Below are 19,000 nucleotides of genomic sequence, written 5' to 3'. Positions count from 1 at the left end.
AAGTACAGCCATTCCACACTGGTACGCCCAAACACGTCCGATCTTGGAAGCTAAGCAGTGTTGGGCCTGGTTAGTACAAGGATGGGAGACCTCTAAGGAAAACCAGGTGCTGTATGGTAATAAGACAGATATAATCACTAGGTCGAGAGTTCCTGGCATTGTACCTCTCCGAAAATCAATACCACCCTTCTCTTATCAATGTATTGAGATACATTTGTGCACCCATTGGCATCGTTTTTAAATTTTTGTGGATGAATTACATCCAAATTGGTCTATCCTGCTGATTATGTCACCTTTCTCTTTAAGATATCATCTCTCCAAAATCTTCCACACATTTTGCAGCAGATTCAACCCATCTTCCCATAATACCTTAAATATTATATACTTATACCATATATTCAGATTTATGTGCTAAAGAAACATTCTGTATATATATCTGCAGTAACCAGTACGTTGGATGTTCTAGTGTATTAACACGGCACTATAGTATCCCAGCACATAACATATGGGGATCACTTTATCGTGGATTAACTATCCTACTGCAGTAACCAGTACGTTGGATGTTCTAGTGTATTAACACGGCACTATAGTATCCCAGCACATAACATATGGGGATCACTTTATCGTGGATTAACTATCCTACGTTCTGTGTCAAACATCCCAGAATGTGAAACTAACTGTCTCTTTTCTCTATTACATTTCAAACGTCCGGGATTGCGTCTAAAAAATCCAAACATCCATCCATCAATTGATCCACGAGAGATTTCTCTGCGTGTCATATGCGTTCCAAACGCAGGATTCAGTAACTGACATTTCGCTGCTCTTCCTGCGTTCCACTGCGTACCATAAGAATGCAAGAGGATGTCCGCAGCCAAGTCCCGCCCTCAGCGTGAATGAAGTCACCGCTTCTATAAGAAACATTCCCAGACTGGGACGCCGCACACGCGTGCGCATGAACGCTCTGAGGACGCCGGATGTGGGGCGGAAGTGACGTCGCGCCCCACATCGCTATACAGAATATTTTATTTTTGCTACTTGGACATATTCTATGCTGATGAACAATGCAACAACTACCTTAAGTTTATTATATGGTCCCTAGTATCACACTATATAGTCTAAAACACCGCAGATCATATTAACACAGTAGAATAAAATACGCAATTTAATAATTAATTAATGAGCTAGCAGGAAGTGAGGTATGCCTGCCTTCCTGATAAATAGGATCCTTTGCCAGTTTGTCCCTACCCCCTGAGGAAGTCATACAGACGAAACATGTTGGGAAGCTTCTAACCTACCTCACCTTCTGCACATGAGCTAAGCACTTTATCCTTATACTTTGTGTTTCATCAAATGACGTTTTTTATTCAATATATGCTTTGTTTTTAAAACATAAGATCCACCTTAGGTATTTTTTGCCTATCTTTCTCATTTCCACTTTTTTAACCTTTTTATATACCCCCAGTCTTGATACATGCTTTTGTATACGTGTTATCCATTTTTTATGTCATAACCCCCTCATTGAATAAATTCTTATATTTAATATAATTTTATCATTAGTCCTATTTTATAACAATAGTCGCCGATCTCTGAGAATACCTTTTCCATATATATATATATATATATATATATATATATATATATATATATATATATATATACTTACAAACTGATAGCCAGCAACATCAGATAAATGCAAAAAGATTTTATGGCATATTTTTAAAGTGCAAGAGTGACAATGTACAAAAAGAGATCCGGTACATGCAAGTAAAGTGCAATCAAAAAATACTTAGCAGCATAGTGAAAGACCGGTACATCTCCAATGAGGTCATGGCACGACAGCCGTTTCGGTGCAACCAAGCACCTTAATCATGTGCTACTGACCTAAAGACAAACCACAGGTATATATACCATAAAGGCAACGGCGTGATTGGCTAGGCGGACACACACCCACGTGCGCCGCGCGTCACTAACAATAGGACGGATCCCAGCTGTATCAAAAAACCGGAAGTGTCACAGACGTACTTCCGGTATAGCGTCATGACAACATCCCGTCAGAGGGCACGATCTGCGTCAGCCGACGCTAGATCACATGTGTCCCATCAACACGGAAGGTTGGCATGGCAACAATTTAAAGGGGTAATGGCCGGACTTATATATTATCAAAGTTTAACAGAGCCACATACGGCGCCGGACCAATACACATATTAAAGAAATTATAGGGATCGCCAAGCGGATGATATTGCCATTCATGGTATATACATATGATGTGTAAAAACACATAAACAAGACAAAGACAGACATAGAGACAAGGCAAAAAGAAAAAAAGAAAAAAAGAAAGCATGAAGAATAAACAGTAATACAGCTACGCAAATACACTGCATACAATAAATTCAAAAAATCATGATACATAATATAGTTTAAATATAATTTAAATATACTTTAAACACAGCCAACCACCATTACTCATAAAAAGCAATTAAGAGATAGTTCCTCATTTAAACCATGAGGTGCCATCGAACGTAATCTGTGAATCCACATGCATTCCCTCTGCAAGAGGAGTTTATCACGATCACCCCCTCGTCTGAGGGGAGGGATATGATCTATGGGCATGAAAGAGAAATCCCTTACAGTGTGTTTTTTAGCAAAGAAATGTCTCGCTACAGGTGGAGTGTTGGCATCGACACCTTTGAGCGTTTTTTTGAGAGAGGAACGATGTTGGTTTATACGTTCCTTGAGAAGGCGTATAGTCTTGCCTACGTAAACCATCCGGCACGGGCACATGATAACGTAAACTACGTAACGGGTCTCACAAGTCAGGTGAAAGCGAATTTTGTAATCCTTACCACTGGTCGGGTCTGTAAAAGTGTCCCCCGAGTGAATAAACGAACAGTTCACACAACCATGGCACTTGGTTACTCCTGGTCTAGTAGTAAGCCAGGTTTGACTTTTGGTGGTCCCAATATCACTTTTGGCCAGTATATCTCTTGTGTTATTGCTCCTCTTGTAACAGAACAAGGGTGTCTGAGAGCAGGCTGGACCAATGTTAGTATCACTCTGCACAATATGCCAGTGCTTCAAAATAGTGTTGCGTATATGTTTGGACGCAATTGAAAAAGTAGTAGAAAAAATAAGCCGTTCACCTTCTGTGACTTTGGTCTTTTTGGATAGGGATTGTTCCCTAGGTAAAGTGCTGCAGTGCATAATGGCTTCGTCAATTTCTTTAGGGTCGTATCCTCTCTCCATAAAACGCGAGCCCATCTCTTGTAATGCAGGTAGCAATTCTTCCACCTCTGACGTAACCCGAACCACTCTAAGTAGCTGAGAGAGCGGTAGGCCGTGTTTGAGTGGGAGGGGATGAAAACTGTCCGCCATAAGAAGGGTATTTTTGTCGGTTTCCTTCCTATAAATCCTGGTGGACAGTTTATTCGCTAGTATAAACACAGACATGTCCAGATAATTGATCGTGGATTCACTAAAAGATAAAGTGAATCTAATGGTGGTTGGCAGTGCATTTAGTGTATCAATAAACTCAGTGAGCAAGTCCACACCTCCAGTCCACACCAAAAATAAATCATCAATATAACGAACATAAAAATGAATATATTGAGAAAAAATAGGATGTGACATAATGTGTTCGGTCTCGTAGGTATACATAAAGAGATTGGCATACGATGGGGCCATGTTTGACCCCATCGCAGTGCCTCTTAACTGCAAATAAAAAGAATTCTGAAAAAGAAAATAATTCTTCCTCAAAATAAAATCTAAAAGCAGTAACAAAAATTCAATAACCGGACCATGATAATGTGGACTGAAGGTGATGGAAGAGCGCACCGAGTCAATGCCCTCTTCATGCATGATGTTAGTGTATAACGACGTTATATCGAGCGTGACCAACAAGCTGTCAGCGGGTAAAGTGCCAAGTGCATTGATTTTAGAGATAAAATCAGTAGTATCTTTAATAAAATATTGCATATTCTGTACCATATATATATAAAATCATGTTTTAGGGGGCCATTTATAAATAATTGCATTTGCAATGTGATCCATGTACGGAAATAGCGCTCAAGATCGCATTGCAGAATGTGACCATATCGGGTGATTGTCTCAACAGGTACTGTATGTGCAAGGACTCCTGAAAGATGTCTAACCATGCAATGTTATAATTGCACATCCAGGGCTTCTGCACATGCTCAGAGGTTTGACCCCAATGCTCAGGGGCCATTTCTAGGGAAGTGTTCCTAGGGAACTACTTCATGTGAAGTATAACCCATAGGCTACAACAAGCTTCCATAATGTGCAGATTGTGGTATCTGCTGGGGGGGGCAATATCGGAAATGCTTTGCAACCTATGCAGGGGATGCAGTACAGGCAGCAATGGAGAGATCGCAGCTGATATTGGAGAGATCTGTTGTGGTCCCTCTTTCCTAAATTGCAGGGTGTTATTGTTTGATGAATGAGTCCCTAAGTTCATATTCTTTGAGTTTGTAATAAGTAGTTTTCACCTAAAATTCAGCGAAACGTGATTGCACAAAGTGTGCTCACACTTTTACTTACAACTTTACAGTATGTAAAAATGGTATACGCAGCCATACTAAGCTCTGAGTGGCAGGGAAACGTAATTGTTTTGAATTTAGTTTTTGAACCTTTTTTATTTTAGCACAGGGTTGCCGACTTTAAGATTCTCCTCTCCGGGAGAAGCCCGGAGAGGAGAGTTTCACCAGCCGCTCAGGGGGCGGGGCTTACGAGTGACATCACTAAGCCCCACCCCCATGCTGGTAAAACAAGGAATTAACAGATTTCCGTGGAGGGGGCGGGGCTAAAATGACGCGATTGTGTCGTTTTAGCTCCGCCCCCTCCTCTGAGCCCAGAGGATTGCAGCATTTTAATGCCGCGATCCGGGGGACAGCGGGGGTCCCCCCTGAATCCGGGAGGGTTGTCCACCCTTCCGGGGGGCCGGGAGGGGGTCCCGATTTTCGGGAGACTCCCGGAAATTCCGGGAGGGTCGGCAACCCTGTTTTAGCATGCATTACATAACCATTTAATTACTATTGTGGGGTGTATTCAATGCGGCTGGCGAGGGAGTTAATTGGTGGGGATCGCTGAAAACAAGCGATTCTCACCATTTAACCCCCACGCTGGCCGCTCACCCTAGTCAAAGTTTCGGGGCTGTCACAGGACGTATTCCCCCATACAGCGAGGCTTGCGGCTAATGCAGGGAGCAAGTTAATTTTTTATACAAAAAGAAATCAATAGCCAACAGTGAAAATGCTTCTGAAACAAAAATAGTAATTTCTAGTTTATTCGAGCATGGGAAAGACGAATATGGCATTTAAAATGCTGAGTTAGCTCTATGTTCTGAGATATAACCATATTTCATTAAATGCTAGAGAATTTGAGGGATTTTCAAAAAAATACTAGGGATTGTTTTTATTTAAATAAATTGTAGGTTGCCAATCCTTCGTACAGGTATCCTGAGTTATTGTCAGCCATATTTTGTTACTCAATATACTGTATATGTTACTCAAAATTCATTTTCTCAATTCTCATCTGGACTTCTTTGCTATGAATTGTGGTGCAGTAAGTGATGAGCATGGTGAGAGATTCCACCAAGATATTTCAACTATGGAACAAAAATATCAGGGTAAATGGGACGTTTCCATGCTTGCAGACTACTGTTAGACGGTGACAAGAGATGCTCCAGGACAAACGATAAGCAAAACGAAGTCGCACTCATAAATAGGTAGTCATACGAAATAGCAAGGCATGTTATCTTATTTACTGCTAATTTACCTGTACATAGATTGAATTAAAACAATTGCTACTTCTGTTGTGTACAGATATCATATTAATATAATGTTGGTTTTTACTACAGAAGTACATGTATCGCAAGTAGTGTATCTAAAAAACTAGAGCTATAAACAAATTCTAAGGTCATATTCGGTTTTCCTGACCCAAATTTAGTAAAAAAAAAATGACTATTTTTGTAAAAGAAGCAAATAAAAAGTTGTTTTTTGTTGTCTAGTGTAATCAGTCCCAAGCCTTAACAAAGATATGGTGTCCTATCAAAATGCCTTGGCAGAAGAGGAGAGATCTAACCTGCAGTGACCATCTAGCATTACCGGTTCTGCAGCATATGGCCACTCACCGCACCTCCAGTTACGGTGTTTTACCACTTCCATCCCAGTTGGTTTTGACTTGCTCCTATAATTTTGTGAATAAAACTGAAAGAGATTCTCTCTTCCTTTCGCATACCAGATGCCTGGAGCATCATATTATGAAGATTTTTTTATGTCAAGCAAAAGATTCCATTATGCACAGTACAGTATATTCACTAGTGAGTGTGGTATGCATTTATCTTTGAGGGATCTGTGTGGGGGATCATACCATTTTGATCAATACAAGGTGTGACCTGGATGCATGTAAAGATACCTTTACGCACCTATCTTTTCGCCTATCAGTGGGAGTTTGTCTGCTGATTCTGTTATCAGACCGTCTAGATATTGTTGCTTTTATTTATTTTATACCCCCCCCCCCCCCCAAAAAAAAAAACACTTGTATGTGGTGGACCTTAATTGGACCAAGAAACATTGGTGTATCCAGTTCTCCATAGTCATTTGCCCATTTCACTTGGTAAGTTACTTATTTAAACTGAGGGCCAGGAGACAATACAGTACAATTCACCATTAGTTAATGTGATAAGGTAAATAATACAAACTCAGAGTTATTTGTCAGATCTTACATATAGACGCAGCAACTCTTTTCCAAACATTTACCTGCCATTTGATCAGGACACTAGGCTACTAATGTATTTTTTAGTGAAATGTGTCCTAAAGTTTTTTACAATAGATTGCTAATTTATTTTGATTGGGATTAAAATGTTTTTCAGCATTTTAAATGATGGATGCAGAGCATACATACTTGTAGTGCAGTAGCCACGTTATAAAACACGTGGCTTTGGTAGTGAGTGTTTATGTATGGTATATCAGCATATACACTATGGAGAAGGGCTAAATTACAGCAGAAACAACTGAGGGGAACGGACAGTAAATAGTTATGGTCGATGGAGCATCATGTTTAAATTAATGTATTCATTGTTAGGGCATGGCAACATCTACAATAAAAGCATTATCACATACTTTATATGAGTGTGGCAAGTAGGAAAGCCAAACCACAGCATATATACCAATTAAACATATTATTGAACTTTTTCTTCATTATGTGTCTTCTTGTGCATTAAAAGGCTCCAGCCATCATTTAATATTTTTGGGCAGTCTGTGCAAACAATAGACATATCCTCCATGTGAACCTTACTGTGCCTTACAACAGTAGATTTGTGTTTAAATGTTTTCCCGCACTCAGCACAGGTATAAGGCCTCTCCCCCGAATGAACACGTTGATGTCTAAAGGCCCCCATACATTAGGCCGACTTGTCCTTAGGACAGGTCGGACCCACTTCTCCTGTGAGTCACCCGGCAGCTCCCCGGGAGGCTCACATACAATTTGGCACTTGATGAGCCAGTTTTTACATGTGATAAATCGCTTGCGATTTATCACATGTAAAACAAATGGGGAGCTGCAGGGCGGTGAGGAGCAGTGGGGCGGGCAGCGGCAGTAGTTGGGGCGGGCAGTGGCAGTAGTTGGGGCGGGCGGCGGCAGTAGTGGGGGCGGGCAGCGGCAGTAGTGGGGGCGGGCGGCGGCAGTAGTGGGGGCGGGCGGCGGCTCACAAATGAGTTCCCGGCGGGTGCCGGGTGCGGCGAGTGATGCTGACCCGGCCGGCATGCTGTGATCACAAATAGCAGCGCTGCCGCTGCGGGACGCACAGTGGCGGCTATTAGATTTTCAAAATACCTGTCAAATGACCGGCCGTTCTGTGATTGGCTGAGAGAGCTCTCAGCCAATCACAGAACGGCCGGTCATTTGACAGGTATTTTAAAAATCTAATAGCCGCCACTGTGCGTCCCGTCCCGCAGCGGCAGCGCTGCTATTTGTTATCACAGCATGCCGGCCAGGTCAGTGTGTCTGCCCGCCGTGCTCCCCCGCCCCCCGGTGTCTGCATGCATATGCCTGTCAGGTGGGCAGGCATATGCATAGCATACAGGGAGGTCGGATGATCTTATGTGCTGACCGTCCGACCTCCCTGATCCGGTCCGATGCGCACGGGACCGCGCATCGGATCGGATCATATATCACACACCTGCGATTTTGGGGCGATTTCATCCGGTTATTGGCCCAAAGTGCCGAAATCGGATGAAATCGTCCCAAAATTGTATAGTGTATGGGGGCCTTAACCAATGCGGAGTTGCCACTGAAACTTTTTCCGCACTCCGAACATGTAAATAATTTCTCATCTGCAGAGCCGGCCTTAGGCATAGGCAAACTAGGCAATTGCCTAGGGCATTTGGAATGCCTAGGGGCACCAGCAGCTTCTGCTGATTAAAATGATATGCAGCACGCCTATATTCTGTGTGTGAGTGATGCTGTATCTGCATATTAAATAGTGTAATTATGGAAATCACTGTAACATAGCATTCGTATGCAGGTACAGCCATAGTCGCACACAGAATATAGGCATGCCACATATCATTTTAATCATCGGAAGCTCCTTGTGTGTCTTGGTCACATAACCATGAAAATAAGACAAATTTTCAGCAAAAAAGGCACCCAACGTTAGCAGAACTAGCCAGGAGCTGCATGGCATATTGAGGCAAGATGTATGAGGAAACATCTGTATCCAAGCAGAGGCAGAGGTCACAGTGTTAGCGGCTGTGCGAGTGCTGTCTGTGAGTGGGTTGGTTGTGCAATAGTGTTCGGCATATGTGTAAGGGGCATTATGTGTGTCATGTATAAATGAATTAATAATGTGCGACATATGTGTAACAGGCATTATGTGTGTCATGTGTATAAGGACATTAATAATGTGCAACATATGTGTAATGGGCATTATGTGTGTCATGTGTATAAGGGCATTAATAATGTGCAACATATGTGTAAGGGGCATTATGTGTGTCATTATGTGTATGAAGGGCATTAATAAAGGTTGGCACAATGTGTAAGGGGCATTATGGTTATAAGGACATTAATAATATGTGTCATGTGTAAGGGGCATTACTGTGTGGTAATATCAGGGGTGCCGAGAGAAAGGGGTAGGTGGTATAAATTACCCAGGCCAAAGTCTGATGGAAGGGCCCAGTAGGGGCCCCGGGCCCCCTCCCCTTATGTGACAGCAGCAGCTGCAGCTCTTTTCCTCTGCCCAGCACGCACTGCTTTGTGCTGGGTTGCAGTGTGGCCATGGAGGTGCTTAAAATACAATATTTTCTCAGGATTTTTTTCTAAGGGTATAATGTGAATAATGTGAGGAGTAATGTACATAAGGTAAAGTGGTACTACTGTGTGATGTTACGTGAATAAGGGACACCATCGCATGATATAATGTGAATAAAGTTGCACTACTGTGTGGCATAATTTGAATTGCGGGTACTATTGTGTGGCCATGCCCCTTCCCAGCAAGAACACACCCCTGTTTGGGCTGTGCACCGAATGTGTGCGCTGTTTCTATTTAAAATATTGCGGGTAGGAGCACCAAAATGATGACTGCTATAATGAGGGTTGATGGTGCTGGGAAAGCGGAGCAGGGTCAGAGGTGGAACTAGTGGCGGTGCTAGGGGGCACCAGCCAAAATCTTGCCTAGGGCGTCATTTAGGCTAGGGCCGGCTCTGCTCATCTGTGTGGATTTTCTGGTGTCTCCCGAGGCTGGTTTCATCTGTGTAACATTTTCCACACTCGGGGCACACACAGGGTCTTTCTTTGACATGAGTTTTATGATGCTGTAAAAGTGCGGAGCTTTGGGTAAAGCGTTTGCCGCACTCTGTACAAACATATGGCCTTTCTCCTGTATGAACCCTCTGATGAGTAACCAGGTTGGAGCTGCTGCTAAAGCTTTTTCCACACATACTGCACATATATGGCTTCTCTTTTGTATGGACTCTAAAATGCGCTCGAAGCTGTGTGCTGCAGGAAAAACTCTTCCAGCACACAGTGCAATGCCACGATTTTTCTCCTGTGTGAACTTTCCTGTGCTTTACCAGGTTTGAACTGCTGCCAAAATGTTTGCCACATTCTCTGCAGCAGTAGGGCCTTTCACTTGTGTGGATCCTCGTGTGAGTGATAAGATGTGCGTTCTGTGTAAAGGTTTTCCCACATTCTGAGCAAGTGTAGGGTTTAACTTCTGCGTGAACTCTCAGGTGCCTAAAAAGACTGAAGCTTTGTGTAAAGCATTTTCCGCATTCACTACATATGTAAGACCTTTCTCCAGTGTGAGTTCTCAGATGCACAATGTAGTTTGGCTTTCTGTTAAATTGTTTCGCACAATGCTCACAAGAAAACTTAGCCTGATCCTTAGTGCATGTATTTGTTGTATCAGAGTTTTCATTCACAGCCTTTCCTATGCGAGAGAGCTTCCTGTGCGGTAACTCCTTTGGAGAATCATTTTCTGTCTTTCTGCAGTGTCTCTTTGGCTTGGAATTTACTGTATTGCCTTCTTTGTCATTCTTAGTTTTACTACTTGAATTTTTCATGGATAAATTGGGAAGCTGGATGTTTACGTACCGATCACTGGGTCATCTGTTAAAAAGTTAATGACACATTAGCTTAGGAGAAACTGTACACATTATTTCTATCTTGTTTGATATCCAAATTGTCTTACTAGTTTTATATTCTATGAAAGCTCACTGAAGAAAGAACACTTGCAATGCAGTAGTTGTAAACATTAAATATACCAAAAATCGGAAAAACAGTACAGTAACTGTGAGTAATGTGGAAGAATAACCAACACATGTGCATCAGTGCCCCTCAGTAGAAATCTACCATCCCCATAGCATACCTCCCAACACTCACGATTTCAGCGGGACAGTCCCGATTACCGGGTCCTGTCCCGCTGTCCCACCCGCGGCCGGAGGTGTCCCGCTGCGGGGGGGGGGGGGGGTGCCAGTTGGGAGCCCCCCCAATTTGACAGAATTGCACAGTGTCTATTCCCGGCCGAAAATGGGGACACGGCTCATTTGCATAAGCCGCGCCCCTCATTTACACAAGCCGCGCCCCTCATTTACACAAGCCGCGCCCCTCATTTACACAAGCCGCGCCCCTCATTTACACAAGCCGCGCCCCCTTTTTGGACGCTCGTGCAGCCTATTTCTGCAGCTACAAAGTTGGGAGGTATGCCATAGGGGTATGGGTTGTTAGGTTGACAATCAAAAGGTCGACCACTATTAGTAGACAATCAACAGGTCGACACATCAAAAAGGTTGACACCATTAAGTTGACATGACCAAGAGGTCGACAAGCAAATTGTCAACATGAAGGTTAACACAAGCTTTTTTGGTGTCTATGTCGACATGGACACTGTTGTAGTGTACGCCATCCCATCGTATGGCTCATATTCTCCCTCCATGCCCACTGGGATGGTCAAGTATGAACAAGTCTGTTTAAAAAAAACAAATAAATGATAAACTCATGAATCACACGGGACAGACTCAGGGGTAGGTGCTTTCTCCCCCCTGGGCAACCAGTTATGTACACACCAGGACGACCCGCTCACGATGCACATCGTGAGCGGGTCGTCAGTGTCTCGTCCGACCCGCTCACGGTGACGCGGGGGGGGCACGACCCGCTCACGATGTGCACCGTGAGCGGGTCCGATCCGATGGCGACCCGCACCCGGCTGTATGGTCGTCATTGAGATCCTACCTGCAGCAGGGACCCACGGGACCGCACATCGGATCGGTATCGGTCCACACCAGGTCAGAAAAGGGCCCAATCAGCACACAATCTACATCCAATTGATCGGAATTGGATCTAGATTGTGGGGATCGGGCCCTAGTCGTCCTGGTGTGTACCCAGCATAAGAGCACTTCCAATGCCACTCTTCTGCCTTTATGCCAGCCTTAATATGCTAATAGCAGTCCCCAAAACCCATGCAAGTACCAATGTTTTTTTAATTCTGCATGTCACACTCACAGTGCTACTTAGCCAGTAGGCAGACCCAGTCAAGTCCACTGCCCCATACATTCTGTGATACCCCTTTCACACCAGAAAATGCAGGGACCCACCCGAGAATATGGCCCAGGGATCATGCCTGGCCATTCCTGGGTTGGCCCCTTTCACACCAGAAAAGTCCCTGCATTTTCTGGTGTGTGAAGGGAAAAGGAATGAGGCAGGGAGGAGGCGTGCTCGTAGCAGGGAGTACTCACCCCTGTCGCTGGACCTCGGTACAGGCCGGGGATCCACACAGACGGCAGGCGCAGATGACAGGTCAGACGGTGGGTGCAGATGATGCAGCTCTCCGGGGGCAGTGAGAGCACAGGAGAGCTGCGTCATCTTCATCCACCTCCTTTCCTGTCATTTGCGCCCGCCGCCTGTGTGGATCCCCGACCTGACAGCACACCGAGGACCGGCAACTCGGGTAAGTACCCCCTATCCCTTTCACACTGGCCAGGACCCCGGGTTGAACCCAGGAACAACCCTGCTCCATAGCAGGGTTGGAATCCCGGCAATTTTTGCAAGGATTTTGGCCCGGGAACCTTACACACCAGCGCTAGTTGCTGTCCCAACCCGGGAAATTAGGTTGTGTGAAAGGGGTAGGAGAGTAAAGCTGGTTACACTCCTTAAGATTGGGTGATTGTCATTTGCTCCCATACATTACCAAATAGTTTTTCCCACCAGATTGGGCAGATAAGGGTGGAGTGATATAAATAGCTGTGGCAGGGATTGCATTATTGGCGGGGATTGCATTAACTATCAATCGTCAAAATTGGTGGTGACATTGGTGCTTAACACTGACACGCTGGCAGCTGTTACTGACAATGAGACAGTATCAGGAGTCTAAGCTGGTCCTGTCTCCTCTCAGGCTTGGCTCACTGGTACCACTGCTGCTGACACCAGGTAGCAGTGGCTGACAAAGTGACAGACACTTTGGTCAGGTCATACTAGTTGGCATCTCAAGGCTCTCTATTAGTGAATAAGCAGTAAGTGACAGTGTCAATCACTCATTGCTTGTATGGCACAACGGGGCAGATGTATTAAGCCTTAACAAGAGATAAATGCAAGGGTGATAAGGAGAGATAAACGTCCAGCCAATCAGCTCCTTACTGACTTTTTTCAAACACAGGCTGTAACATGGCAGTTAGCAGGTGATTGGCTGGGGGTTTATCTCTTGTTAAAGCTTAATACATCTGTCCCAATGTACCTCTGAATCTGACCCAATGTTTTGTAATGTAATACGCCAGAGGGATAAACACTAACCTGGCAAGACTGCTCTATTGCACATGTACACACAAAGAACACTGATGGTTCACAAGCTATGGTCACATACAATCAAACGTCATTGTCGATGGCAGAAACACTTCCAACTATTCACTCGCCCTATAACTGGATATCATTACTGTAGGTATTCCAAGTCGGTATATGGTCACTAGGTCGACAAGGGGAAGGTCGACATGGGGTTCATCAACAGCATCATTAGGTTGACAAACACAAGGTCGACAGTCAAAAGGTCAATATGCTGTTTTCAATTTTTTTGAGCCAACATGTGCCGACAGGCGGTATTTCATGCCCTACCATCCACTAGGGTGTGGCGGGAGAATAGAATAGTGTGCCGAGCACAGCGAGGCACCATGCCCGAATGCGATTTAGCACCCTCCCACTAACCACATCACCCCAAAGCATGGCGAGCGCAGCGTGCCCCACGAGGGGATGCAGAACGCCTCCTCCCGACCTTTTCATACCTCCACTATCCACGTCGGTGTGAAGTTGATCTTATAAAGTGTGGTGAGTGCACGCAGATTGCTTTACATGTATTCCGCGTGCGCTCACCACACTTTATAAAATCAACTCCGCGCTGACATGGATAGTGGGGGTATGAAAAGTCAGGAGGACACGTTCCGCGTGCGCTCGCCTCGCTTCGGGGTGACGTGCATAGTGGAGGTGTGCTAAATCGCATTGCATGTGATCACACGCGATGCGATCTCTACGCCGGCGTATGTAGGCAAATTGGGCATCCTGATAATACACAAGTACCCTCCTTTCAGTAGATTGTTTCAGCAAATGCAGATTGGAGATCTACAACAAAAGTGTGTATGCACAGACTGGATGTAGAATCAGTGACTCGTTCTCCAATAGTATTATATGGGGAAAGCAGCTCATAGGCTAGCAATAACTTTCGAATTGGAGCCACTTTGCCTGGGCTTTAGTACATTTGAAAATGCGGTAAAATCCCTGAAAGCATTTCTGGTTTAATACATCCCGCCCACAATCTGTTGCAGCAACAGCAAGCATTGTTACATTTTCTGTGGCCATGACACATGCAAAGCTGGTGTCAGCCAAATGCATTCAGACATACAGTACAGCAGAGCATTCCAAAATAACACAGCTGAGATACACGTTCTGAACCTGGGGCCCACTACCATCGGTGCCATCTCTGCAGAATTTTAGCAATATCATGGAGACATGTTTGTGTTGCAGATGTTCTGCCCCTACCACACCATTCCCACATGCAAAAGGCAGGCAAAGAGCCCAGACCTTAGACTTGACTCCTAGTAATAATAAAAACACTATTATTTAATTTCTTATATAGCACAGCACAGAGGCGGATCCAGGATAAAATGACAGGGGGGGCACCATGATAAAAGAAGGTTTAGGTGGGGGAGGGGCGGTGTTAGTAATGCCAGTGTACATGCTAAGAGAGCTGCAGAGAGAGGGTGGGAATTGGATTAAAAATAGGCCCTGGCATTTAAAGTACGCAACAAAATTGAAGGATGCGCGCTCCGGAAAAGGGGTGTGGCCACTCAACAAGGGGCATATCCTTGAGTGTAGTGTACAACACCATATACAACTTCTACACATTATGCAACAAAATACTAGACCCCACTATACTTGCCCATTACACATGATGCCAAATGGAATGAGCAAAAATTCACATAATGCCACATGGATTGAGCCAAAATTCACATAATGCCACACAGAATGAGACAAAATTCACATAATAACACATGGATTGAGCCAAAATTCACATAATGCCAAATGGATTGTGTCAAAATTCACATAATGCCACACAGATTGAGCCAAATTCAAAAAATGCCCCACGGATTGCGCCAAAATTCACATAATGCCACTAGGATTGAGCCAAAATTCACATAATGCCACATGGATTGAGCCAGAATTCTCATAATGCCACACAGATTAAGCCAAAATTCCCAATACGCTTCATAAACAGGGACATTGTCCATCAAAGGCGCGCATTAAACATTTACACCATAATGTCCATTACACGTTATGTTACATGCCATTATGTCCATTATGTATTATGCCAAACACCATAATGCCTATTAAAAATTATGCTACATAAGTGCTGCTTATCTACATGCTCATTGCCAAGGGTTCTAAGCTCATTGCCAGAGGTTCCATGCACGTTGCCATGTGGGATTACATTCTCATTGCCAAGGGAGAATACATGCTCGTGGTAAATGGGGGACAGCCGCCGCCAGGCAGAAGTGATAGCCACTGATAGTGGCAGAGCCTGGCTGTATTCAGAGCACTGCAGGTCCCGGCTATTTGAAATAATACCCCTTTCACACCAGAAAAGGCATTCCCAGGTTGCCCCCCTTTACACCAGCCTAGTCCCTGCATTTTCTGGTGTGAGGGGGAGAGAAAACAACCCCTCCCCCTCTTTAACCAGTTATCTAATTTAACTGGCTATATCTTCGGAACCAACTGACCCATTTACATGAGACAAGTATCATATTGATTTGAGTGGGCTTTGAATGATTTGGTCCAGTGAAACTGAAACGTTTGGTTCCAGAGTAATCTGCCATCAAAGAACATGAACAGCCATGAAATTAAATAAAAAAATCGGTTTACATGCAATATCTCTGGAACCGATTGACTGATATGGACCAGCCTGGTATCATATTGAAGCGATTTGAAATTGAATGAGATAAAACACAAGCTTCTGTGATGCCAGAGTGGGAACTGGCAGCCGTCGGAACTAGGCAGGGGTCGGAATTGCCGGGTCCCATATTATCCTATGGGGAAAAAACGTTACAGCTTTGCCAGGTGATATCTTTGATTCCCGAGGGGCTAGAGACACGGGGCTGGGCTCGTTGGAAAGCCCTGGTCCTCAGCTACAAAATGCAGGGGGGGCACGTGCCCAGGTGCCCCCCCCTGAATCCGCCACTGGCACAGCATATTATGCTGGGCTTTACAATAGGAGACAGTGATAAAACAAACTAGGTAGTAACAAACCAACATAGAGGTAGGAGGGCCCTGCTCGCAAGCTAACTATCTATAGAATGCAGATGCAATACACAATGCACTGATGGTAGTGGTCCCCACCCTTATGCTGAACCAGCATCAGCTAAACTGCTATACTGTGCCAAGAGCGATAACTTCCATAATGAAACCTATTTTTATGATATAGGCCAGGGGAGATATACTTCTGATAGTTTTACATTGACCACTATTAGTTCTATATCGAGTCAAACAAGGGTTCAACAATGTGTCACATTACATTTACGGCAATGTGGTATCTATGAGTTACAGCAGGGGATAACATACCACGGTGGAGGCTGCCGACAGAGGTTTTACTACAAGTCCCAGCAATCCCTGCGACCAAAAGACGTGCAGAGGATGCTGTGACCATTTTCATGACAGCTGCTCCACTATTTCACCGAGCACAGCACCCGGCGGCGCACTCTAATATTAACACAGTCGCTAACCACACCTGACCGCAGCTGCGGCAGGCAGCACAGACAGTCCCCGACTCCCCGACCCTGGTCCCTACCTGTCTGGGCGGAAATCCGTCTGGTGAGCACCTGTGATTTGGGAATTCATCAGCCAACAGGAATTATAGGAGCACAGCATTGTGGCCTTTGTAGTGATTCTCTTCCAATGCTTACCCATTTGAGGAACAGAATGACTACAGCCCCCATAATACCGAGGGGCTAGAAAATAAAACTGATGCTGTGTACTCACGGGTACAATCTCTTTACGATTCTGACTATATAGTCAGAATCTTATCTGGATCGCATGCAGATCGCAAGGGTTTTTAACCCTTGCGATCCAGATCCTATCCCGATGTGCGCCCCCGTGTCAGCAGAAATCGAAAATCAGATAGTCAGGGCAGCCCAGTCTATATAGTGCAGATTGTTCAGATATAGTGTAGATTGGATGCCTGTATTGAGGTTTCCTATCTGTTTGCAATGTGATGCAGATGAGATCTCCCGGGCCAGCCACTCCCATGATCTAGGGATGGACATCGGAAGCCAACCATCAAATGATGGCAGTGCTTCCACCATTGAAACTTTCGATGCGATGGTAACTAACCATCGCATCAAAAGTATTCGATGGTGAAAACTAGTTATATGACTAGCGCATGCGCAAAAGAATGTATCGCCATTTGTATGGTGGTAATTGGCTTTGGTGGCAGGGCCCAGGCTCTGAGCAACATATTACTTTATCACTGGACATTGTGTGTATAATATACATATATAATATTCACACAATGCCCAATGATGATATATATTAATTTTGTACACATTATTAACACTTTAACAGCAAGTAATCGTCACAGCAGTGTATGGGCACCTTTAGCTTGGCTCATTCCACTGGTACCCCAGGACTGTGTATATTGTTCCTCACTATTTGACAGAAACAGACAATCTCTGACCAACACTTCACTAATGATCATATAGTGGTTGCTGCCTGGTAATACTAATGCAGTTTATTAATGAGTGTTTTATGTGACTGACATTCACAAATATCTGCAGCTAGTTGTATTGTGTTCTTATTATTATTATTGTAGCTTGCCTGAGCTGGTATAACATTCAGTGACGTCTCTGTCTCCTACAGAGCTCAGTGTGTCTGTGAAATTTGCTGCTGTTTGAGTGACTGGCGCTGCAGGGTGAGGTTTGTGCTCTGATTGGCTCTCTGAGTCAGTGAGAGCCAATTAGAACTAGCAGTGGGCCCTGTTACCTAGCAGCTATAGCAACCATAGAGAGGGAGAGGGAGGGAAGCAGAGAGAAAGTCAGACAGCCTCCAACGAACCTAGGAAGTTTCCCTGACACAGACACAGCAGCCAGGGGAGGCATATCTTTTGGGAATTACAAAAAATAAGCCACCATCGGTACACCATCGAATGATTAGCATTCGATAGTGACAAACATCGGAAGGTCACCATTAAATGGCAAAAACACTAGGGGGCGCATTTATCATAATACTGCGATGCCGGCGTTTTGGTATCGCCGGACATCGCATTGCGGTATTTTATAATACCGCCTGGATGTATTATGATAAGGGCGCAGGAACAGGGCTCCGAAAGGAGCCTGTCCCTGCGAAGCCCTAACCCGGAAGCCGGGGGGTCTGCGCATGCGCGGTTATGCGCTGACCCCCGCCGACCTCTGTGACCGCACTGCCCTGTTCGGCAGTGCGATCCGTAGCCATAGGCTACAATGGGCTATCGCCATCCCAGAATGGCGATAGCCCAGGGGTGCGAAGCCAGGCTGCCCGATGTTGATACATCGGGCAGCTTCGCATCCCCCATAGAAAACTATGGGGGATGCGGCCGGCGGCGGTTCCGGGGGGGATCGCAGCAGGGATGGAGATTCCTGCTGCGATCCCTCTTTACTACATCTGGGTGATACTTAATATTTGCGGCTAAACACCGAAAACGGGTGTTTTCGGGGATTTAGCCGCAAATATGGTTTGATAAATGGGCCCCTAACATCGAAAGAAAAACATCGATGTTTCAGAAACATCGACCATCGCTGTCCATCCCCGCCCTTCTTTTCTACAGCCCGGGAAAGAGAAGCAGCCTGCAAGCAGCACAGAGCCTGGGACAGCCTGCGAAGTCTTCTGAGGCTGGTAAGTATATTAAACAAATACCACTGCATCACCAATGATTTGGGAGGGTTTTCTTTATATTTCCACTGCCCCACCAATGATTTGTGTGGCG

General features: G+C 44.8%; 1 protein-coding gene and 1 pseudogene across 1 annotated transcript; one reads left to right on the top strand and one right to left on the bottom strand.

The window, feature by feature from the left end:
• On the top strand, positions 1–118 carry LOC146038221 (5S ribosomal RNA; annotated as a pseudogene).
• Positions 119–9,321: 9,203 nt separating this feature from the next.
• Positions 9,322–10,574, bottom strand: LOC146064201 (uncharacterized). The gene has a single exon (XM_083177427.1). The coding sequence runs from the start codon at positions 10,572–10,574 to the stop codon at positions 9,702–9,704; it is 873 nt and encodes a 290-aa protein (XP_083033553.1). The 3' UTR covers positions 9,322–9,701.
• Positions 10,575–19,000: the final 8,426 nt, after the last annotated feature.

This window comes from Crinia signifera, chromosome 1, assembly GCF_055691185.1.
Source record: "Crinia signifera chromosome 1, ASM5569118v1, whole genome shotgun sequence".
In the NCBI taxonomy this organism is placed as follows: Eukaryota; Metazoa; Chordata; class Amphibia; order Anura; family Myobatrachidae; genus Crinia; species Crinia signifera.
This window is presented reverse-complemented; position numbering and strand designations above follow the sequence as displayed.